The sequence below is a fragment of the Lycorma delicatula genome, chromosome 5 (genome assembly GCF_047948215.1).
Source record: "Lycorma delicatula isolate Av1 chromosome 5, ASM4794821v1, whole genome shotgun sequence".
NCBI lineage: Eukaryota > Metazoa > Arthropoda > Insecta > Hemiptera > Fulgoridae > Lycorma > Lycorma delicatula.
In genome coordinates this window covers 62371589-62397793 of record NC_134459.1, presented here as the reverse complement: position 1 = coordinate 62397793, position 26205 = coordinate 62371589, and the positions used below count along the sequence as shown (strand labels likewise).

General features: G+C 31.3%; 1 protein-coding gene across 4 annotated transcripts in view; it reads left to right on the top strand.

Annotated features, from left to right (window-relative positions):
• LOC142325008 (uncharacterized) overlaps nucleotides 1-26205 on the top strand; it is a 47812-nt gene that overhangs the window by 1362 nt on the left and 20245 nt on the right. For 2 of the 4 annotated variants that reach the window (XM_075366247.1, XM_075366246.1), the window contains exons 3-8: nucleotides 5809-5883; nucleotides 7125-7309; nucleotides 8758-8866; nucleotides 21883-22091; nucleotides 23319-23487; nucleotides 25031-25149. In XM_075366247.1, coding sequence (XP_075222362.1) covers nucleotides 5809-5883; nucleotides 7125-7309; nucleotides 8758-8866; nucleotides 21883-22091; nucleotides 23319-23487; nucleotides 25031-25149 — 866 coding nt within the window. The remainder of the gene's footprint in view (nucleotides 1-5808; nucleotides 5884-7124; nucleotides 7310-8757; nucleotides 8867-21882; nucleotides 22092-23318; nucleotides 23488-25030; nucleotides 25150-26205) is intronic. The other 2 variants (XM_075366248.1, XM_075366249.1) reach the window with 2 other exon arrangements.

The window sequence follows — 26205 nt, the reverse complement described above, 5'->3', positions numbered from 1 at the left end:
TTTTTTGTGTATATTACAAATCTGTAAATATAATTTTTCTATCACCCTTAGTTTTAAATAAATTATGCTTAAAAAAAAGTTAACGGAAAATATAATTAAATATTGTAAAATTTAAAATTTTGCATGGTCATACCTGTTTTAGAATGATTTCGCTAATTTTTTTTCATTTATAAATAGCTTCAGGCACATCCCGAATTAATGTCCAATAGTAATCGGCTAGCATGTTAGTATTTCATTTCCCTGTATAGCGGCTTTCCATCAAATGAAATGTCTTGGTGGAAACGTTCACTGTGTTCGTCACTTACGTCACCGAAGTTGTCCGGAAAAAAATCCAGATGTGAGTGGTAGAAATGTATTTTCAAAGACATGTTATATCCCATGGCTCTGTATGAAGCAAGAAGTTGATTAACAATATCATGGTAATTGTCGAATTTTTAACCTAACCAGTCTTCAGGTTTATGAACTTGCCCTAAGTGCAACATAAGCTCATCAATATTTGTGCAATAAACAAAATTATTTTCATCAATAAAATACTGAGAAAGTTCTTTTTGTCAGCTTTGAAAGTCTGAAATTTTTGTATTTTTTTGAAGTAAATTCCAATTTTGCAGTCTTGATCCTAACAGTTCAGCTTGATTTTTTGATAAATGTAAATCCCTAACCAAGTCATTTAATTCACCTTGTGATATAAGATATGGAAGGTAATTTAAAACAAAAATCAATGTTGTCTTCTTCAGTACTGCCTGATTCTTCATCACTGCTTTCGAAACATATATTCACAGGAATAATTTGACTGTGAGGTACAGGTCTGATTGCAGATTGCAATGAAGGATACTTTACAGTATGTTTAGATTTTTTAGAAATTCCAGACACACTTGTTAAACAAAAGTAACAATCGGTACATGATCCTTTGGTTCACGCCAAACCACAGGTACATCAAATGGCAAAGCCTTCCATGTACTTTTCAGCCATCCTCTTAAATATACAGAATATTTAGTGCATACTGTATGAGGAGCCCAGGTCTTATCCTGATCACCAATTTTACACTGAAAGTACAAATGATATTATGCTTTTTTAATTAAAGGTGTAATGGTTTTTCTATTTGATTTTATGGTAAACTCAACACATACATAACAAAAGGCATTTGCGTCATTTACACAATTTTGAGGCATTATGAAACTGCATGTTAACAAACTTAAGACAGCAATAAAATTAAACAAAATTAACTCATTCCTAAATTCAGTACTTAATACAAACAACACAGCTGTGTTTTCAGTTACATGTTTTGACCTGTATGACATGATAAATCTTGTCCATGAAGGCTCACTCTTCACTATTAGATATGATGTCATAATATGCAACTATGATATGATCTAATTCTTTGTCTGGTATTGTTTATTTATACCTTATAAATTATATTAACAAAGTTAAACAATAAAAAATGAGCTAACAAAATACAATATAGGAGCATAAATGCTAACTGCACATTGAAAAGCGAAAAAAATCCTAAAATTAAAAAAATTTTCAAAAATGGTGGGTGATAGAAAGAGATTCTGAGTTCATATTCGTTTTCAGCATCAAAAAACAGATTAAATTCATGTATTGCATGTTAGGAAACAAAAAATTATATTTATCAGAGTTATTTTTATTACTGAAAGAATTAGTTAAAAAAACATGCAAGTGACCAAGCACATTGATACTTTGTTTAAAATTTGTTTGTGATTGGGAAGATACATGTAGTTAGCTGATTTTATAAGTTAGGGCTGAAATTTTTATTCAAGTTTGGTTGGACATTTAGTAAATATGCTAGCCTTATAAAAACAGGTTCATGCGTTCATCATTTTTTTCATAGTTGATAGCACTTTTTGGTGTTATCTGTTAATCTGATCCGAAAAGTATAAATATTGCAGTAGTAAAATTGCAAAATCGAACCAAATTTCATAATCATATTTTTCTATTTTGTGCAAGAATCCCAGTTTTAAAGAGTGTGTTAGTGATGTGATAGTTTATTTGGATACCTGATGTGATGAAAATTTGAATTTTAAACAATTTTAAGTTTATGTATTTTCTGCTATAAACTCATTAACAAATTTGGCGGATTGGTTGGGAATTTGTGTCTTTCTGTTTTCCTAACTCCACCACTGTTTCTTAAATAGTCTTTATCAACAAGATTGTTAGTGTCTACATTGCAAACAAACTAGACATGGTAAATTTCATTTCATGTAACATACATTTGTATTTCACTTTTTTAAATGTAACAGAGAAGGTTTTGCGGTTTGAACAGTTCCTCTGCAGTTGTCACCAAAGTGATTGCTTACATTACACTCAAAGTTTTTTTTAAACAGTTCATTGTAAACAGATGATCATGAATACTCCACCAATTTATTTAGTAAAGCCAGCCAGCTCTTTTCTAGCTTATAGAAAAAAACGATTGTGAGAAAAACCAACCTTATTCTCCTTAAGTAACCAGTGTTACCTACTTAAAGTAATTCTCATGCCTCTATTTGAATTAAGAACCAAATAAAGGTTGTACTTGTATCATGTAACTATACATATGTATAAAGATGTAATTACCCTATGGAAACATGTGCATGTTAAAATCGATAAGCTTTTGTGTTATTAAATGTATAACTAATATTTTTACTTATTAAAAGTAACATTTATAAATATGAAATTTGTTGTTGATTTTATTCTTGTCTATTTTGTCCAGATTTGTGAGATTTTTAGTTACTGTTACATGTTTGTAGCTTAGGTTTTAATGACATGGGTTTGTTTTACACCATAAAAACCGTTACATAAGTTAAATTTAAAAAAAAATATTTTTCTAACGTATTAATATTGCCTGTGTTATTTTTTATTGAAGCACAGTATTTCCACTTAACCCATTTGATCCAGTTTGCATGCGTAAGTAATTTGTTTGAATCACCCTATAATAATTTTATACTTCCATATAATCTATGAAATTGGTCAGTTGATTTTAATGCATTACATTTTTTTTTGGCAGTTGCTGACTTCGCTGCTAAACCTTGTCTCATGAAACTGTAGCAAACCAAAACAGAACAGTATGATGACTGTAATTTAATTTTGTGCAGTCCATCTGAGTAAAAACACTTCTCTGCATTTGTAACATAAAAACGAAGTAACTTGTAATACAAGAATTAGAAAATTGTGGTAAAATGATACAATTTTTCCAAGCATTTGCATCTACCCCTTTAACATCTCTTATCTATAAATTTTTTACATCACTTAACTTAAACATGTTATTACTCCCAGTGTAGCCTTTGACTTGTACCCATATTAATTCAGGTTAAAAATTGCAATGGCATGGAGGAAGATGCAACATGACACAATCTTCTTCATTTTGCAATTTCATTTATTTGATAATGAATTTTTTTGTGTTTGATTCTACTATTTTAAATAGGTCTAATTCTAATATGTCTTCAGTATACATGATTTTGTTCAATTTTTACTATTAGTCAATTTCCAATTTTTGGGTTAAAGTGTTTGGAATTTTTTCCATCTTCAGGCAATGGTATGGTGCATTACCCATTATTATGACTGATCTTTCAGCAATAATTTCAACAGTTTTTTTAAACCACTATAAAATTGTCACCATTCATTTCATCGTGATTTTCTTGGGATGATCTGGATTCAGACACTCGTAAACCATCATTCAAAACCCCATTTTCACTTCCTACGTGAGCTACTATTAATTGTTTATATTTTCTAGCTGGATTTTTTGCCTCTGTAGACAAACCTTTCATAAAAGCATGTTTTGCATTCTTTTATTTCTTAACCACCCATATCTTTACTTACACATGTTCCACATTCACCCAGATTTCATCTAGATAATATATTGTCTTACACTCTTTAAGAATCGCTTAATTTCTCTTAAATATCTCCTACGCCATAAACTAATATCTTCATGTTCATTCAGTAATTAGTTTTTGTGGATATGAAACAAAAATTCATTTATTTTAAAACATAATGCAATATTCTTTTAGAAAAATTTGACAGTTTAAAATTGTTATTCACAGCATTTAATATTTTGTTCAATTTAGGAAGCTTGTTATTGAAATAAAACGAATGAATTTTTTTCCGATAGTGATTTAAGTAAAAATCATCCAACTTTTGAAGGTTTGTTTCAACACATTGTTGAGTCTTTTTAGGACTAACATGTTTATCAACAATTTTTTTGCTTCTTTGTTCTGTTTAAAATTGCTCTAGCTAATGCCTGTTGCACTACTTGCTTTCTGAGAAATGTCACTTGACTGCAGTTTCAAGGTTATCTTGTTTTATGGTTATATATGCATTGATTATTTATTTATTTTTTTGTAGCTACTTACGGTTTTACCGGTTTATGTTTCACTACAGATTCACTCATTATTAAAACTCAATTGGCACAAAAACACAGGATAAGTTAAAATGAAAGAAAATAACACTGAATTAAACTATTATAACAATGTACCATAAAACTGTTGTACTGTACACAGTAACATGATAATGTAGAATTAAATACTTTCTTTCACTGAATTGAATAATGGTGTGAAGCATTATAAACAATGTTATTGTTATTAAACGTCAGTAACAAAGACTTGGCAATATTTTTAATTGCTTATCATTGGCATATCAAGGCACCAGACGAGTAATAGCCTACAGTTTATTGTTATACGCATAAAGCAATAGTTGCACTTGAACGTGGGAATCACAGAATGACTCAACCTAAACAATTGAGATATTACTCATGTATTCTGAATTCATATTACATCTGCTGCACAGTTTAGTAAGACAAGGTTTGGTAACATTCATTTTTTTCTTATATTTATATGAAAATGTTCAAGTAGAGTTACTTTGCTATAGAGCTTTTATCTTAGAATTGTGTTTTAAAAATAAGTTTTTAATTTCAAAACTAAGTAAATAGTTTATAGTAATGTATTACATTTAAAATACTATCTATTTTAATTTGAAATGTATTTTACATAGTAAACATTATTAACAAAGTAACAACTACCATAGTGAAGGATGTTTTCTAAAGAAAAAAAAACAAAATCTTGGGTTGGCTTATTTTAAAAATAAATTAATATTGTATAGTACAATTACTGCTTCGGAAAAAAAAATATTATTAAAAAATCATGAAATTTTTATTTTTTTAGAAGGAAACATGTCCAGGGAGTCGAACAATGTTATGGAATTATCACTTCAACTGTCATAGATATTCTATAATATATGTAGTATTCTGTATTTTATCTACAACAGTATTTTTTGAAATAATGCCAAAAATTTTAATTTATCATATAATTCATATTGTAAACCAAGAATTGTTTAATAGATGGCTGTATTAAAGTACAAATATTGCAGTAATGAGTTCTTTTAACAGCATCTTTTAATTGGAAATGACATAACATTATCTACAGGAATTGTTTTATGAACAGTTCATTTATTGGCATTTTTACCTTTACTTTTTGGACCTTTTTCTCAAGATATTGCTTGCGCTGTTGTAGAACTATCAGATGGTATGGATGTTGAATATTGCCTTGTTCAGGATCTATTCCTTTTTTCCTTCAGCTTTTTGAAGGGAAAGTCTTTTTGTTCTACGTTTAAGCTTCTTAAAAGCTTATTTCTAACTATTTTGTAACTTCTTTGTTTTTAAGTGGCTAAGAAAGCAATTCATGGTAAAACAAGTGGGTTGGAAGATCAATACTTGGCGAAAAAGAGCTGAAAGAAATAATAAAAAGACATTGAATCACTTTCTTTTTCTTTTTTCTCTTATGATGAATTAAAAAATAACACAATCTATATTTTTACTTTCAGCATTGACAATTCAAGAAAAAATAAAAAAAATATCTATGTTTCAAGCTGTAAATTCTTCTGAAGAAGATGATCCAGGTGATTAGTTTACACTTAATCATTGTTAATGTAAACAATGTATTAACATAGCATTGATTTTACTCATATTATCAGTCAATAAAATATGTATATTGATATTTTTTTAACATAGTGTGATGTGGTAACAGTTCATAAATAATTTTTTTTTTACTTGCTGGATGTTGTTTCCTGTTGCATACCAAGCTTACTTTAATCAATTTCGATTAGTTTGCCTGCAATATTTAGACTGAGGAAGTTGTTATATCATAGTTAACTGTTAAAATTTTTAAGTTATATTCATGTCCAGTATTCTGATTTTGAGGTAAAATTAGATGGATATAATAATTAGATCTAGTAATTATTATTTTGTTTGATTATGTAAAAATGTTTGATTTTAAAGGAGATGCTATTATAAATGAAGCCTTCATTAAAAATGTTTAATAAAATTAGGTACATAGTGTGAATTCTTCTTTCTTCTAATTAACATTTTTTCTGGACTGTAAAAATTATTTTACTCTTGAACCCTTCGTGTCTGAAACTATAAAATTTACTAGATTCAGGATTTTGAATCTATTACATTCATTACTAAAATGAATAGTAAAGGGACACAATTTATATATATTTTTCTTTTTTTTTTCTTACATTAGGTATTATTGTTTTTATAACATAGTTGTAATTAAAAATCCAAACCTATTATGATCTAAGGATTGAAAGCCACTCTCAAATTTGTTTTTATGAACTCTGTTTTATTATTCTATTAAGTGGTTTATTTCTTTATGCTTTTGAACTTGAATTTCTGTTGATAAATTCAATTATTAATTACTGAAGCGACTATTTTTAAGATGACTAAACAAGTTAAGTGTAGCGTTCTGAATTCTTGTTCTGTTGTTGGAGTTGATATTATTATTGCCACTGATATTATTAATAAGTGCTAATTTAGAATATGATCAAAAAGATTATTAGACTTGAACTGTGAATTTATTTAGTGTATCATTATTAGATGTGTTTAAACAGCCAACTATAAAGTTTTTTGTACATATTTGAAAATATTCTTTGATGAATAAATATTCTCAACTGTATTTCAGTTTGATTTATTTCATCTTAAAAATGATAATTTTTGTAGTTTTCTTTCTTGACTTGTGCACAAAATTCTTGACTTTTTTAAAATGCTCTTCCTCATCAAATATCCAGAACGTCAATAGAAACAGTTTCACGATTTTTCACTGATATTCCTAAATAAATGTGTATTATTTTATTTGTAGTTGCTGTTACAGATTCTCCACCTGTAAGGCGTAGGACTTCACCAAGGAATGCATTTACATCAATTAAAGAAGAGCCTGCCAATAAAAATGATAAGGCAACTATTGATGCGACTAATACTGTACAACAAAATCAAAACTTACCATATAAGTGTGAAAAATGTCCACGTACTTTTAGTTCAGTAGGTGTAAGTATATTTTCGTATTTTAGTACATTAGTGAAATAAAAAAATATAATATGTTCATTACTATATTAGCATAAATAGTTTGCTAAATTATCCAGTATTCATCTCATCTAGAACTCTCCTTGATCACAGTGTGAAAATTTTTTCTTACAAAAGATGATAAAATTCTCTTTGAAAAAAGACCTGGCAGTGCACCATGAACATTTAATTGGCAGTAAAATATAATTTTGGCATGAAAGTTGTTAAAAAAATTTCAAAAATATTTAGTTATATTTGGCTCTTAATTCTATTCTGTTCAATTTTTATCAAGTTGTTTCTAAAAAAAATTATCTGATGGTTCTTGACAGATTGGATCACACCCCCTTTTAAAGTGACTATAAATATCTCTTAGAATAATTGTCATACATTTTATGTGCATATTTCATAAATATGTATTAAATGATTAAATGCCAAAAAAATGTTGGGATTGGGGACACCTCCCAGTGAATCATTTTTGTTATGACAAAGATTGAAATCTCTAAAATTGTTACATTTCATGTAAATACTTGTAAAAATTTCTTTCTAGCTCCTAAATTATTGTTTATTGTAAGCAGATTTCGTTTTCATAAAAGTTCCTAGCATATACCGTTCAGCTTTTTATCTTAATCCCGCCCTTGAAATTTTACTTTTTAATTTACAAAAACTGCAATGTCTAGTACATTAAGTTCTACCAACATTTAATTCCTCATTATTATGTTTTCGTTCTTATTTAAGTAACTTTTTTGTACAATTACATTTTTAAATTCATGAAATCAACATCTTTAACATTTTTCTGTAGTAGATTCTTGGCTTTGAATCTTGATCAAGTTTGCTATGTTGTTTTTGCTCTAAACTCTCTATACCATGTTACTGTTCATAAGCTTTAAATTAGTGGTGAATTAATTATTTAACTGTTAACCTGGGAATGATTAATAGGATATAGCCAATTCAAACATTTTTTGATTGAAAATATTGGCAAAAAAATCTGTGTATTATTTTTGTTTGCTTAATCTTTTCATATTCATATTGTTTGAAAACAGAACATTGTTGTTTTCATCATAACATTAACACAATACTTCACAACAGTGTGTTCTCATGGATCATTTATACAGAAGGCACATTTGTAATTCTATTAGTAATAGGTATCTCTGCAAGAAATTGTCTATTATAAGTTTATTATAAGCTGTATTTACTATATCAGGTTTTGATGTACGTTACACACAAGATATCTGATTATTATATATATATATATATAAATTTTTTACTAATACAGGTAGTTTTCCTATTTTTATAATTTTGGAAGATAAGGTAGTTTTTCCACTTTTGTATTTTTTGGAAGATCTGTCTTTGTTTTCTTTATGACTTATATGTTTTTGAAAATTCGAGTTTATTTTTAAATAATTTTTTTTTAATTTTCATTTGATTTTTTTCAGGGATTCAAGAGACATATGCAGTGCTGCAAATTTAATCCTGTCGAACAAAATAATGAAAATAATAATCATGAAAATTCTCTTGATATTACTATTACTAATAAGAAATCAGGTATGAACAGGGTTATTATTATTAAAATGTATGTACAGAGTGTATCACAAAATTCTCCCAGGACTTTCATAACCTATTCTAATCATGAAAATAATGGAAAAAGTTCATATAAACTTATGTTCTAAAATGCTGCATTTACGAGTTATGGTTAGTGAAAGATTTTGCTCAGATTTCAGCTACCCCCCCCCAATGAAACGAGGTCGTACTGAAATTTTTAGGATGTTAATTAAGGGGCAGAATTAGTAATTTTTTATGATTTTTGACCTGAAAATTGAATAAAATAGATCCAGAACTATATCTGTAGTAGTTTTGAGAAATCTGGGATGAAAACCAATAAATTTGGGTAAAAAACACTGTTTTTGTGTTTGACATACAATAACTCTGTTAAATTGGTTATAAACAGTAAGACTTTAAAAAAAATTCTAGAGAATTTGATTTTGAATAAAATGCTGTAAGATAAGTTAAAATAAAACAAAGAAAAGTTAAAAAAAATTGAATTTTTTTCAGAAACGTGCATTACTACATTTGTCAGAAAAGTACTTATTTAACGTAAACAAAAACCAAATTCTTTTTTATGATGTAAAAAATTTGTAAAAACAAAATTTACTGTTAAAAAATTTAAAAAAAGTGGAAATCTCAACAATTGTAAAATAAATATTGATAAAAATGACTTAGATAATTTTTTTTATTAATGACAGAAATAAATAAATAATTTAAAGTTATTGTTTCAAAGTTGGCAATAAAATAACAAAAGCTGATCAACAGAGCCAATACTGTATTTGTGTTTAAATCATTCTGTAATGTACATTAAGTATTAGGTACTGTTAACTGTGTTGTCATTAGTGAAGGTTTTCTGTAAATTTTAGTTTGAACATGGTCAGTTTGCCATTGAAGTAATGCTGAACTTATTTACAACAAAGGAATATGCTTATATGGTATTCATGTTGGGTGGGTGTAAATGGTAATTTTTATCCTTATCACAAACAGCCTGTTCAACATCTACACCTAGGAGATGATCCATTTTGCTTGGAGTTCTGCAACTGGTGGAATACAAATTGACAACTCTACAAGTATGTTTTGTTTACAGATGAGACAAATTTCACGTGAGATGGCATCAACAACTTACGAAATGAGCGAACATGGGCAGAAGTGAATCCTCATGAAACGGTGGAAGGCTATTTTCAACACTGATCTAGTGTCAATGTATGGTGTGACCATTTTCACAATTAGCTGTTTGGACCTTTCATATTACCTGGCCACTTTAAATGCAGAGGTGTACATGCACTTTCTTCAAGAATTGCCGTAGCTGCTTGAAGATGTTCCTCTAGTGCTGACTGCAAAGTATACTTCCAGCATGATGGTGCACCTCCCACTTCTCTGCTGTTTCCACTCACTCAATCATTTCCCTTAGAAATGGATCAGTTGTGTAGAGTCCCACATTCCTGGCCACCAAAATCACCTGATTTAACCCCTTTAGATTTTTGTGTCTGGATGTGGATGAAAAATATTGTATATCAAAAAAAGTACATTCTTTTGAGGAAGTAATTGCAGCCCTGAAGAACTACGAGGGATGCTCAATAATTAATGAGAAATTGATGTAGGAAAAAATGATTTATTCAGTGACAATGAAACTTGGCACTACTTTTCAATAATCTCTAGCAACATTTAGACATTTGTCCCACCATTCATGAACTTTCTGATTCCTGCAGTGTGGAAGTCTTTACCTTGCTGTTTTTGACCGCTTTGTTGTTTTTGAACTTCTTGCCGTGTAAAAAGACTTTTAACAAGCCGAACAAATGAAAATCAGTGAGGGCGAGGTCTGGGGTGTAAGGAGAATGTGGCAACACCTCCCAACCCAACTTCCTGAGCGTTTCTCTTCTTTTCTGAGTGATATGGGGGTGCATGTTGACATGTAAGAGAATTACACATCTTGAGAGAGCGTCCTGATGTTTTCGCCTTATTGTAGGTCTCTCTTTCTGTTGGAGCATGTTAGAATAATACTCACTGTTCATAAAAATTAGGCCTTGCAAGTTCCAGAAGACTGTCAACATCACTTTACCAGCTGACACGTGAGTTTTGAATTTTTCTGGTGGCAAATCCAGATGTTTTCATTCAAGACTTTGCCGTTTGAATTCAGGCTCGAAATAGTGTATCCACATCTCTTACGTAGAAAGTCATTACTTTCTGCTTCAAATTGTTCTTTGAGCTCAAAACAAATGCGAATCCCAGTGTCTTTATGAGCTTGAGTCAACTGTCTTGGAACCCATCTCGAACACATTTTGCGATAATTCAGCATTTCATGAATGTTCAACACTAATATTACACAAACCAGCAGTTTACAAAATTTTGATTCACCTGTCTTCATGAATAAGATCATTCATTATATGTGATTTTGCAGCAGCACAGTAGCTGAAACTTCCAACTGGTCTTCCAGAACAATGGAGATCAGTCACACTTGTTCTGCCTGAATTAAACTGTTCCACCCATTTATATACGTTGTTGCTGTTTAAACACTTTTCACCATAATGTTTCAACATTCTTGAGTAAATTTATGGTGGTTTCACACCTTCTCATAGTAAAAATTTTATCACTGAACATTGCTCATCCAGCATACACGTTTTAAACAGAGCTGACTTTCTGAAATCAACAAGAGAGGTTATGTTTAGATTAATTATAATTAAATAACTGATTAAATATGTTCCCAAGGTTGACAACCCTCAAAATGTTTCCTTGTCATTGAATGAATCATTTTTTCTCTACATCAATTTGTCTCGTTAGTTATTGAACATCACTCTTAAAAAGAACAACAAAAGCAGTGTAGAAGTGTGCCAAGAAACGTGTGGAAATGATGTGCTCATTTTTGAACATTTATTATAAACTGGTATAATGTATGCACTTTGGTCTAGTGCACTGCTTCTAAATAAAATTTGAATTTTTCTAACTTTTTTTTTAATATTATCAACTTAATTTTACATCATTTTGTTCAGAATTAAATTATCTACAAGTTTTGTTTTAAAATTTTATTTGTTTATTATATTATTGTATGCCAAACATAAAAAGCAGGGTTTTTACCCCTAATTTATTGGTTTTCACCCCAGATTTCTCAAAAACAACTGAAGGTATGGCTCTGGGATGTATTTCATTTGATTTTTAGGTCAAAATCCATAGGAAATCACCAATTAAAATCTTTTAAAGTGATTCTGTTTATTTTCTTATGAATGATTTTACAATCTCAGAATTCACTTAGTAATTTGTAGCATTAAAACAATTGTACAAAAAAATTGAAAATATATTATCGCATGATTACTATTTTCTGATGTTATTGTTTTAATGATGTATTCAAAAATATTGTGCGAGGATATGATTTAGAACCTTTTGAAATTAAAGAATGGCAAGCCTGATTAGGATTCAAAATCCAGAACCTTGTAGAAGAATGACTTAGAGAGCGCTGATTAAAGGTTTTAGAGAGTGATCTAAAAAATTCCTTAAAAAAAATTAAGACTTCTTATCTTCTTAGGTTGATAAGTTTATGGATTGGTTTATTTAGTTACTGTTATTATTATTAATTACTTTTTGTATGTATTTATTTTTTATTTTTTTTTTAGTGACTTAGAAAAAAGTTTTTTAAATTCAAACATAAAAATAATTTTATAGTTGACTTGAGTGTAATCTTCTTATCTAAAGTCTTTTTTTAAAGGTTCTAAAAATATAAAAATTGAGCTGCTAAATTGTGATATAGGTGTAAAAATTTGACTCTTATTTCGGATATTAATCTTCAAATTAACTGGATTTAATTTTGATTATGATTGTTAGATTCTGTATCCTTTAATGCATGGCTCTGTAAACAGGCTTATGATCCTTCCTTCATGATTTATTTCCCTGTTAATTACATTTTGTATACACTCTAGATAAACTAGTCCCCCGTTGGGGGGGGGACTACTAAGGAAGGGGTCACCAGAAAATTAAAAAATAACATTCTACGAGTCAGAGCGTGGAATGTTAGAAGTTTAAAAAAGGTTGGTAGGCTAGAAAATTTAAAAAGGCAAAATGAATAGGATAAATGTAGATGTAGTAAGAATTAGTGAGGTTCGGTGGGAAGAGGAAGGCGACTTTTGGTCAGGTGATTTTAGATTAATTAACTCAGCTTCAAATAATGGGCAGGCAGGAGTAGGTTTCGTAAACAACAAGAAGATAGGGAAGAGAGTAGAGTATTTCAAAACGCATAGCGATAGAATCATTGTAATAAGGATAAAATCAAAACCTAAACCGACAACGATTGTTAACGTCTATATGCCTACAAGTGCCCATGATGATGATGAGGTAGAGTGTGTATACGAATAGATTGCTGTAGCAATTAAACACGTAAAAGGAGATGAAAATTTAATAATAGTTGGAGATTGGAATGCAAGCATTGGAAAAGGCAAGGAAGGAAATATAGTGGGTGAATACGGGCTGGGCAAAAGGAATGAAAGAGGGGACCGACTTATAGAGTTTTGCACAAAGTATAATTTAGTAATTGCCAACACCCAATTTAAAAATCATAATAGAAGAATATACACTTGGAAAAAGCCAGGTGATACTGCAAGGTATCAGATAGATTATATCATGGTTAAGCAAAGATTTAGAAATCAACTCGTTGACTGCAAAACTTACCCTGGAGCAGACATTGATAGCGACCATAATTTGGTGATAATGAAATGTAGATTGGGGTTTAAAAATCTGAAGAAAAGGTGTCAGATGAATCGGTGGAATTTAGAGAAGTTTGAGGAAGAGGAGGTAAAGAAGATTTTTGAGGAGGACATCGCGAGAGGTCTGAGTAAAAAAGATAAGGCAGAAAATGTAGAAGAAGAATGGTCGAATGTTAAAAAGGAAATTCTTAAATCAGCAGAAGCAAACTTAGGCGGAATAAAGAGAACTGGTAGAAAACCTTGGGTTTCAGACGATATATTGCAGCTGATGGATGAACGTAGAAAATATAAGAATGCTAGTGATGAAGAAAGTAAAAGGAACTATCGGCAATTAAGAAATGCTATAAACAGGAAGTGCAAACTGGCGAAAGAAGAGTGGATTAAAGAAAAGTGTTCAAAAATGGAAAGAGAAATGAACATTGGTAAAATAGACGGAGCAAACAGGAAAGTTAAGGAAAATTTTGGGGTACATAAATTAAAATCTAATAATGTGTTAAACAAAGATGGTACACCAATATATAATACAAAAGGTAAAGTCGATAGATGGGTGGAATATATTGAAGAGTTATACGGAGCAAATGAATTAGAAAATGGTGTTACAGAGGAAGAAGAGGAAGTTGAGGAGGATGAAATGGGAGAAAGAATACTGAGATCTGAATTTAAGAGAGCATTAAAAGATTTAAATGGCAGAAAGGCTCCTGGAATAGACGGAATACCTGTAGAATTACTGCGCAGTGCAGGTGAGGAAGCGATTGATAGATTATACAAACTGTTGTGTAATATTTATGAAAAAGGGGAATTTCCGTCAGACTTCAAAAAAAGTGTTATAGTAATGATACCAAAGAAAGCAGGGGCAGATAAATGTGAAGAATACAGAACAATTAGTTTAACTAGTCATGCATCAAAAATCTTAACTAGAATTCTATACAGAAGAATTGAGAGGCGAGTGGAGGAAGTGTTAGAAGAAGACCAATTTGGTTTCAGGAAAAGTATAGGGACAAGGGAAGCAATTTTAGGCCTCAGATTAATAGTAGAAGGAAGATTAAAGAAAAACAAACCAACATACTTGGCGTTTATAGACCTAGAAAAGGCATTCGATAACGTAGACTGGAATAAAATGTTTAGCATTTAAAAAAAATTAGGGTTCAAATACAGAGATAGAAGAACAATTGCTAACATGTACAGGAACCAAACAGCAACAGTAACAATTGAAGAACATAAGAAAGAAGCCGTAATAAGAAAGGGTGTCCGACAAGGATGTTCCCTATCTCCGTTACTTTTTAATCTTTACATGGAACTAGCAGTTAATGATGTTAAAGAACAATTTAGATTCGGAGTAACAGTACAAGGTGAAAAGATAAAGATGCTACGATTTGCTGATGATATAGTAATTCTAGCCGAGAGTAAAAAGGATTTAGAAGAAACAATGAACGGCATAGATGAAGTCCTACGCAAGAACTGTCGCATGAAAATAAACAAGAAGAAAACAAAAGTAATGAAATGTAGTAGAAATAACAAAGATGGACCACTGAATGTGAAAATAGGAGGAGAAAAGATTATGGAGGTAGAAGAATTTTGTTATTTGGGAAGTAGAATTACTAAAGATGGACGAAGCAGGAGCGATATAAAATGCTGAATAGCACAAGCTAAACAAGCCTTCAGTAAGAAATATAATTTGTTTACATCAAAAATTAATTTAAATGTCAGGAAAAGATTTTTTAAAGTATATGTCTGGAGTGTCGCTTTATATGGAAGTGAAACTTGAACAATCAGAGTATCTGAGAAGAAAAGATTAGAAGCTTTGGAAATGTGGTGCTATAGGAGAATGTTAAAAACAGATGGGTGGATAAAGTGACAAATGAAGAGGTATTGCGGCAAATAGATGAAGAAAGAAGCATTTGGAAAAATATAGTTAAAAAAAGAGACAGACTTATAGGCCACATACTAAGGCATCATGGAATAGTCGCTTTAATATTGGAAGGACAGGTAGAAGGGAAAAATTGTGTAGGCAGGCCACGTTTGGAATATGTAAAACAAATTGTTAGGGATGTAGGATGTAGAGGGTATACTGAAATGAAACGACTAGCACTAGATAGGGAATCTTGGAGAGCTGCATCAAACCAGTCAAATGACTGAAGACAAAAAAAAAAAAGTATATACTCTGTTCATGTATTGATATTTCAATTTCTAATCCTTTATTAATCTATGTCAGTCATTTTTCTGTTCAGTTTGGTCAGGATTGATTTTGTTAAAATAATCATGAGAGAGTAGATGGAGGTATCACCTATCTGATTTATCTTTCAGTATATGAGGTTCTATTTCATTAAATAGTTCTTGGCTTTGTCATTTCAGAATTAAAGGCAAAGTTATAAAATTCATAACTTTGAAAAAACAAAATTAATTTGTCTGTATTTTATTATTTTTCACTATTACAATGTAATGTTATGTGGCTATGTTAACATTGCATTAACAAGTAGTTTTTGCAACATTCACTACATAGTATTAGTATGTAATTTATTCCTAATATACAAGATTTGTTCAAAAAAAGCCCTGTTAAGATTTTCTTGACCTAAAACTGTTGAAGATGTTCTTGAGGAAGTTGGCATCTGCATTTACATTTGCAAGCAGTTCCTGACAGATTTCAACTCCATTCTGCTTCTGGTCATCTGTCAACAAACATGATATGAATTTTGCACTAACTTGATGCATTACAAATTAGGATTTGATGGCAAGATCCTACATTTAGGCTACTTCTTCAGCAACCTCACGGACAGTTAAATGACGATTTTGAAGAATTACAGTGCACACACTGAACATGTTGGTCATCTGTTGATGTGTCGTCTATTTAGATTTTTGGCAACTGAATTTCTGCCATCTTTAAATGCTTAAGCCAATCATAGCAACGCGTTTGGCTTATGCAGTCATCCATATATGCTTGGTTAAGAATTTGGAGTGTTTCTGTGAAAATTTTCCCCAGTTTTATGCAAAATTTCAGACAGATGCGTTGTTCCTTCAACTACTTCATTCTTGCTTTTTTACTAATCTGATGAGCAGCTTATGCATGACTTCACTCTGTTGGTAGTTACTAAAAAACTAATGCACAGATTGGAATTCAGTAAAAGGGATATGTTACCCAAGATGTATGGAACCCAGTAAAAGGTTATATGTTACTGAGATATACTGCTAGGTGTGCACACCATCTGCAAACAATGGTGCAGTTTAAAAAGTTCAATCTTTTTTAAATAAATTTTATATATATTTTATTCATTTGCATACTGCTAGTAAACAAATGAAAAATTAGATTTTTAAAAGCTAAAATGATTAGAAATTTAGTGAATAGCAAGCCAAATTGGATATTTATTTTTTATTTAGCCATCATACAAAAGTTTATATAATTTCTTTTGAAGAGTACTAGATGAATCTAATGTTCATCTGCTAGGGTGTTGTACTCTGTTTACACCAATGAAAGTTTTCTATTTTTGTATAAATTTACAAATTAACATTCTTAAGAGTTAAATATCTTTATTACCCACTAGGACAACTTCTTTTTTTAAAAATTTGGGCATGATTTTTTTCTCCATTTGTTGAATTCTTATTTTAATGTCAGTTCTAAATTTTAATTTCCCCATAATATTAACATTAATGGTAATATCAAAAAAATGCTACGTTTTGCTTATAATCTTATTAGGGCAGTTTGGAAAGAAACTTCTGATTCATTATTAAAAAAAAAAAAAAAACACCAATTGATAAAATAACAATTTATGTTATGCATCTTACAGCTACATCCTTTAGGTACTTTTCTACATAATTGCTGTCCAAATTAAGGCACTTGTCTTATCTGTAATTCCCACGGCAGTTGCTGGATCAGCTATCAGGGGCTGCTCCTGGTGATGGGGTATACTCGCCAGCTTGGGTATACGGCTACTGGGGAAATAAAATACCCAGGGTGTATAAAAAGCAGTGAAGATGGCCAATGGCTCTGAAGGTAGAAGAAAAAGACTTCTCAATGGTGGAAGGGATGGATGAGCACAGGGAGATAACCCAAATAAATACTGGGTAGATAGTTCTCTATAAGCTGGAGAAGAAAATCTATTGGTTCTTCAGGTTGGAGATTGGGTGTGGTGTTAGCAACTCCATCCTTGAAAAAAGGAAACTGCTATGAAATCAAATGATAAGCCTTTGATCAGGAATGGAATTATGGATAATGAAAATGGACTTGTTAAAAACAAATGAAAATGGAAACTGAAATTTACTTTAAATATTGCATCCTGAAATGTACAAGCAGTGTTGAAAGCAGAGAAAATTATGAAGGTAGGTGATGAAATGAAGAAGTACAATGTTGATGTAATAACATTATAAGAGATCAGATGGAGAGGAACAGGTAGAGTGGATAAAAATGATTATAGCCTGTGTTACTGTGTGAAAACAGAGAAAGATCTGGCAGGTATGGAATAGCGTTCATGGTAAATAAATGTGAAATTGAGAAGATGTCTGTTAGCTTTTGAGCTAGATTGTAAGCAGATATATAGTGTATGAATGAAAGGGGATTCAAGAATATAACTATGATTTCAGCCTTGCGCCAACAGAAGAAGCGATAGAAGAGGAAAAACCGTTTATGAAAATCTGACCAGGGTGTGCAGTAGAGTCCCAAAATATGATATGCTGCTGTTGTTGTGAGATTTTAATCCAAAAATAGGGAAGGAGCCTTTTCTAGGAGAAGTAGCAGAAAAGAACACACTCCATGAAGAAAACAATGAGAATGAAAGAATGCTTGCAGAGCTGACAGAGGATCAAGCATTGTTAATTGCCAGCACAATGTTTGAACATAAAAAATCCACCTGGCTACCTGGAAAATGCCAGGAACTAATATAGTCAAATTGATCATGTGTTGGTATCCAAAAGATATGCAAGCTCCATAGAAAATGTTTGAACAGTATGAGGCTCCCAACTGTGACTGATCATTTTATTGTCGACTGCAATTTTGCAAAAGATGTCAATGACTGATAGAGGATCAGCACGATGAAGACTGAAATGGAACTTGAGAAATTGAAGGAACGAGGAAAGGAGGGAAGAGTATCAGAATGCCGTTAAAGGAAAACTGAAAGCTGCCCATAGGTGAATAGAAAGGGAACATGGTGATGTGGATAGGATGTGAGATGCCATGAAACAGGCAGTGTTGGATGGAGCAGAGGAGACTATTGGAGAAAGAAGAGTGGGATGGAATGTGATTTGGTCCGATGGAGGATTTAGAGAGATGATGTTAAAGAAGAATTGGCTTAGAAAGGCGATGAACCAGATGGAAACAAGACAAACAAGAGTAAAGAGAAGTATAGAGGCTAGGAGAGCAGCAAATAAAGCAATAAGAAGGAAAACTTCTTACATGAAAAGTAAGCTGGAAAGTGTGGAATAACTCAATACAGCAAATGAGTCAAAAAAGTTCTACAAAGGTGTTAGAGTAATGAATACTGGGTACCAGACTAATATCAGAGAATGTAAGGACAAGGAGGGAAATATAGCAGAGCAAAGGAAAGTGGTGGAAATATGAGCTGAACACTTTGAAAATATCAAAGCTATTCTGGGAGATGGGGCACCCAGAATGAAAATACTCAGAAAGTAGAAGTTGTGTGGTACCAGAGTACCACACAGCTGAAGAAGAAGTGCGAGAGCCCACTTTTGGAGAGGTTAATGAGGCAATGAGAAAATTGAAAAATGGGAAGGTAGCTGGTGAGGATTCAGTGATTGTGGAAATGTGGAAGTATGGAGGAGAGGAACTAGCAAGGTGAATACACAGACTGATTCTGATGATTTAGAGGGTAGAGAAGATGCCAAGTCTGAGGAAAGGATTGGTGTGCCCTGTATACAAGAAAAGTGACAAGTTACCTGCAGCAATTACCGAGGGATTATTTTGTTAGATATAGTCTACAAAGTCTTTAAAATCCTGACAAATAGATTAAGCATTTTGGCAGAGGGATTAGTTGGAGAACCAGTGTGGATTTAGGTCTGGTAGAGGCACCATAGATCAAATATTTGTGCTACGGCAAACCATGGAGAAGTTCTATGAACACAACATAAGTTTATATTTGTTATTTATTGACGTTAAGACAAGCCTTTGACAGGCTGAGTAAAGTTAATAGTATTAAATGCTCTACAGAGTTATGGTATTTCCAAAAAAGTTGGTGAAACTGGTGAGATTGGCCATGTCCAGTAGCATAGGGGTGGTATTGAATGATGGAAAAATGAGTAGACAGATTGACATAGTGGAGGGAGTCAGGCAAGGGAATGTGCTCTCAGCTATTCTCTATAATTTGGGTGTTTTAAAAGGCAGAGGAGAACATTGATATGAGAGAGGAAGTATCATAAACAGAATGATATGAGTACAGGCGTATGAATGATGTCCTGGTAGCAAGAAAGGAAGGATCCTTGAAAGAGATAATTATACAGATAGAGAAGGAGACAAAAAAGACAAACAATGCAAGAGCAGGAGGACAGGGAAATGAAATGAAAATTTGGATATACACCTTTGAAAATGTTAGAAATTTTACATACCTGGGAACAGAAATTAATAATGACAATAAAGTGCCCATGAAAATTAAAAGAGGAATTATGATTGGCAACTTGTGCATACTTCGCCAGTGCTAAGTTAATAAGATCTAAAATTACCATGTGAAGTGCCAAAATGAAAATCTATAAAATGTTAATTTGATCAGTTGTCATCTGTGGGTATGAAGCATGGATCTTAAACATGGGAGACAATAAGGCTTTGAAGGTGTTCCAACAGAAAATAATAATAAGAATATACAGACCTGTTTTTGAAGAAAAGACATAAAGAAGGAATGAGGAAATAGAGGGAATAATGGAATGACAAAATATAATTAGGATAATAAAGTCATGAAGAATTAGTTGGCTGGGTTACGTGGAAAGAATGACAGAACAGAAATTGCAACAAGGGATAATGCATGGAGGAATGGACAGGACTGGAAGAAGAGGCAGACCAAGAATCTGTTGGCTCCAGGATGTAACAAGGAATCTGACAGTGAAGGGGTTGAGAAGATGGAGAGAGGCAGTGAGAGGTAGGGAAAATAAGAGGTGAATTGTGGAGGCCAAAGCCCATCTCAGGTTGTAGCGCCAGGATACATACATACATGGCTGTTAACAAGTTTTTGAATACCCTCGTCATTAATCTGTCCTTGAATTAAGCTAGGTGGTAACACTGTTTTTCAACTCCTCGTTACTTTCAAAATGCTGCTTCGTTAACCATTTCTTCATTTTTGTACAGCACTGTTCTCAATAAATGAGAAAAAAATTTGGATAATTCTTTTATCGTGAATTGAAGAGTTTTTCGAATCTTCACATTGTTAAGATGCAGGGTTATTTAAATGAGGAACTTTAAATTTTATGTAAAGGACTTTTAATTTTTTAAATCTTTTGAGCTGCTGCACACAGCTCTGTATGGCTCACACAGCTCCCGGCAGGTCTCTCGGCTACATCCATGCTAAAAGCAAAGCTTTACTTTATGCTGGCTCCGCACTAGAACAGTCAGTCTTACGCCAGCCGTCAATGACTCAACATGTGTTAATACAATATTGGTATATATAATGTTATTACAAGTTCAAATATTATAATAAAACTAATTTACAATATAAAATAATAAAGACTATTACTTATTTAATTGAACCAGAAAAACAAAAGATTTAGAATAATTAAACTTAACCAAGGTACTAAAGCAAGGCTGCAATTATTCGACACACATCAACACTTGCAACAAGTCCATTTGTGACATTGAGGGTTGATCAATTCTTTCATTGATGTGAATATTTGTTTGACCTTCCTGAAATATACAGCACCAATGTCAATGTCTTACTGCCCTGTCACTCATGATGTTTCCTTTGCACTGCTGCACAAAGTTCATGATGATTTCAACAGCTAACAAGTTTTTGTGTGAAGGAAACAAATGATGGCACACAATTCACAGTTGGCAAGATTTTCTATGACAGCAGCCATTTCAAATGATTGCTTAACAGGAACCAACAGGTGAGCAATATATCCAATAATACAACTAGAATAATCACACTGAGCTGTGGTATTCTACTGTGCAATGATAGAATCGCTAACCTTTACTTCTTCGTGCGATATTGAGGACTAGAACTCCAAATAGCCTTTGTATTTATGATCATTAAGGTTATATTTTAATCCTTTGTAAATAACTAATTCATACAAATTTTGTAGAGGAATTTATCAATTATGCTGAGTAAATTCACCGCTTGTATTATTTCTCATGGAGAATTATTTCATGCAATTAATATTTATATTCTTGTTTTTTCCCTGTAGCATCTGAAGAATTGCAAGAATGTATTATGAATTTAATAAATGAAACAGATGGTATTAATACGGCTGCGGAATTGGTTACACCTGAAGATATAAAACCACCACCAATAGCTTCTTCAGAATCTTCGTCATCCTTTCATCCATTGCAATTAGAAGCTGTAGGGCCTGGTAAATGTCATTGCTGTGGAGAAGATTTAGAAACTGCTCATAGTGTGAGTAAACTTAGTTTAACTTTATTAGAAATCATTGTTTGATCTATTGTCTTAATAATTTTATTAGCAAATTAAAATGTTTTTTTATTTAGTACTAGCTGTCATACCTTTCTTTCTTTTTCTGTTTAGCCTCTGGAATCACTGTAAGGTATTATGTAAGAGGATGATATGTATGAGTGTAAATGAAGTATAGTCTTATACAGTCTCAGGTTGACCATTCCTGAGATGTGTGGTTAATTGAAACCCAACCACCACACCTGACTTTGACCAAGATTACACTTTGCAACTTTCTCTACACAACAGTTGTACTTCCATAAGCTTATTTAATTTTGTGCTACTGATTAGAAGGTTCTTACTAGAAATCAGATCATTGTTCAATTTTAATTATTGTTACCTTGTATAGCTTTCCAAAAATTAAAGTAAAATAATAAAATCCATTTCCATCTGGATGAGGCAGCTCCTGTTTAAAATTTGTAAAAAATCTTTTGACAAAATATTAGTTAATAAATTTGACTTGAATTTTTCTTTGACTCTTTCTATGAGAGTTAAAGTAAAATCTCATTTTAATGTTACTGAGGTTGTTTTATTTCTATTCAAATAGCAGAATAAAAATTGAATAAAGTTATCAATTCTATAGGCTTTAATTTCTGTTCTCAGAGTTTTCTTTTTAATGTACATTTTTTGAGAGCGAGTTAGAGGGGTTGGCAGCACTTAAAAACTTTTTTTTTTTAATTACAAGCAAGCAATATTGCTTGTTGGATAAGATAATGGTGCCCTGAAAATTTTGTTTAAACAAGTTCATCTGCTTTGAGCCAAGAGGGTGCAGACAGACAGAATCTTTAATAATGATTGAAATCTTGGATATTTTATTGGTTAAACATATTTCATTAATAGATACTGGGTCTCATTAACATATTGAAGATTTTCTATGTACACTTTCATGTTAATAATTGTCTCATAGGTTACTCCAGATATTTATTTTGGATTAATGAAAAATGTTTTTATTCTTTAGCAGTAAACTATTATGAGGCAATGTATCATCCATTCTTACCGATTTCATGGGTTTGTCTACATCAGGAATGATGTTGTTTATGGTATGTTCTTTTAGTTGGACTTAAAATATAAATAGAACAATTTTAAATAGAATATTTTTTTGTATTGTGAACAAATTGTTAAAACAGAAAATTAGTAAAATCATTTATTAATATATTTATTTACTTCTTTTAGGGTGGTGAATTTGAATGTGTTGATTGTAATAAACTATTCAAATTAAAGTCTTCACTGGAACGACATCGTAGAGTTATTCATAATGAAGGTGAAACATTTGATTGTCCTGAATGTGGAGCTCGTTGTCCTGATAAAGGAACACTTGCACGTCATATGTATACACATACAGGTATAAGTTAGAAAATGTTAATAGTATTTATAGGTTATTAATGTGACTAAAAAGACATTTGACAGTTTTTATTGAAACAAATTGATTCTTCCTATGTGTGCTCTTGCTAATCATTTACTGTTACTCAGTAAATGGTGAATTAATTTTACAATATAAAATTTCACGTAGTTAATGCATGAGCCATCATCTGGTGGTGCTTCCTTTTGCAGGAAGATACAGGAACTGGCCATTGTCTAATAATTTCTGGTCTGAATTAGCTGATAATTTTCTTGAAGTTCAGGTGAGTGCTATTGCTGGTCACATGTACAGATTAGTTTATAGGAATCTGTTAGATAATACTACAGCTATTAGGTAGAGCTTTTGTCCAGTTGCTGGCTAGGAACTAGAATCTCGGAACAAGCTTCACCAAATATATAATGATTGCCCCACTCGCTAGCAAGATATTGCTAAGATTATTGGTGAATGAATAAGTTGGACCCAGTATAATTCTCATGTTGTGTATATAGTGAAGAAGAGATTAGAGATAAAAAAGGAGGGTATGAAGGAGGATATAATCTACCAAAAGAGGAATAGGATTTTATTTTACCATAATTTATATAGAGATATATTTCCTAAAATTTTTGTAATTTCACTAATGCAAAGTAATAAACTATTCAAATTAAAATCTTCACTGGAATGACATTGTAGAGTTATTCATAATGAAGTGAAACATTTGATTGTCCCAAATGTGGAGCTCATAGTTTCACCTCGGGTGAAACTTTTACTACCTTGGGTAGTTTGAAAGAGTTGCATCCATTATGTTTGTTCTGAGACTTTTTATATCATTGTCTTTTTAGAATATTGCAGCATTTAGTAATATTTTCATTCTCTGTTTCTATTATTTTCTCTGATGTAACAATATAACATTTAGGCAAGATATTTTTATTTTGTTACTACACTCCTTTTTTTACTTCTCAGCCTTAGTTGAGTAAAAAATTATTTTTGGGTCAATTTTATACAGGTTAAGAGCAGGTGGTAGTCGTCTGCTAAGCTCCAGTAGCAGACAGCTACTGGATCAGCTACTGTAAGTGACCTGAAGTGAAACAAATTTCTCTGAAAATAGCAAACATTCCATGCCTGCCTTACTAGGCAAAGTGAGAACTGATTTCTCATTTCTTTCTTTGCTGAGGTGAATATGCAGCTTCACATCACAAGCGTAGGTGTTATTCAACATCCTTGTTGCAGATATTATTTGCAAATAATATCTTCACTCTGTTCACCTTGGGATTGCCTAAAATGGGCTTCATTATTTTTAGAGAAAACAGAGGTACATTTTTTGTAGCTGTAGTGGTTTTTAGTTTCATTTTTATTAGGAAGACTAAAACAGATAGTGTAAATAAAAAATTTAAGTGCCACTTTTTTCTGAGATATGATTCTTATTATGTCACCTTTGGGATATAACTTAGGTGATAAAAAATACAGTATTAATTGTAATAATTGTTATTATCTAATCTATAGTTGATAGCACAGTGCAAATGTGTAATCTTATTTATTTTTATTTTAGGCTTAAAACCATATTCATGCCCGATATGTAAGAAGGAATTTAGTAGAAAATATCATCTTGTTAGACATAATATGCAAACAGGTTGTGATGGATCTCAACGAGCAACATTTCCTTGTCAGGTAAATTTTCTTTGTTTGTAATTAATTAAGTGCTAGGAACGATGAAAAAAGAAATGTTAAAGTTAAAAGATAATCCACTTTTTTCATTTGTTTAAAATTTTTGTTAATTCAGTTCAGAAACCAGGAAGGGAAGTTTGAGTTCTGAAAATTATTTTTACAAAATAGAATAAAAAGTCAGTTTTAATGTTTTTGCATTTGACTAACATTCATTTTAGTAAAAAAAAAACAAAACAATACTCTTATATCAAGGAGAAAGAAAAATAGAATAACATAAATAGAATAGTGTAGTTTTGAGTAATTTTAATAACTATTGCTTTTAGTTATTAAATTCAGTAAAGTTCATTAATTGCTTTAAAACAAACTGATTGAAAAAAATGATCCAGATGTGCTAAATATGAAAATACCGGTTGTATTTATAGACTCTTAAATTTAAAAAATTAAAAAAGTAAACAAAAAATTACAGGTTCTTTCTTCCTTGTTTTTTGAATTAGTTCAGAGCGAATCTTTTAACTCTTAAGTCTTGAAGTTTCTAGCCATGATATGTTCTCCACTTTTAAGATTCTTATATACAACGAATTCTTTGTTGGTTTGATTACATTTCCGTTATATACTGTAGCAATTCAGTTTTGTATTCATATGAAATATATAGATATTAAAATGTATGTAATATGATTGTTTTTACAATTTTTTTAATGATATTTTTCATCGAAGTACTCTGTGTAATAAAAACTTGGATTTGCCTGGTATTTGCCAAAGTTTCGGTATTGGCCCTACCATCTAGGATATACTATATCTCCATATGAATATTTTGCATTATTACCTATTTACCTGTTGCTTAATTTAGAAAAAGTATAGGCTATAGCAATTTATAAATGAAGTTATCATAAAGCAAACACAATTTAGTAAAGATTAACACACAGTAGAATAATCAATTTACATGAAACATGATTCAAACAGGTCTTACTAGTGGTTCTATCAGTTTCTAAAAGATTACAACTAAATTACACGTGCAATAAATGGTAAAACTCACTGGAGTCAACTTATAGAATTACACTG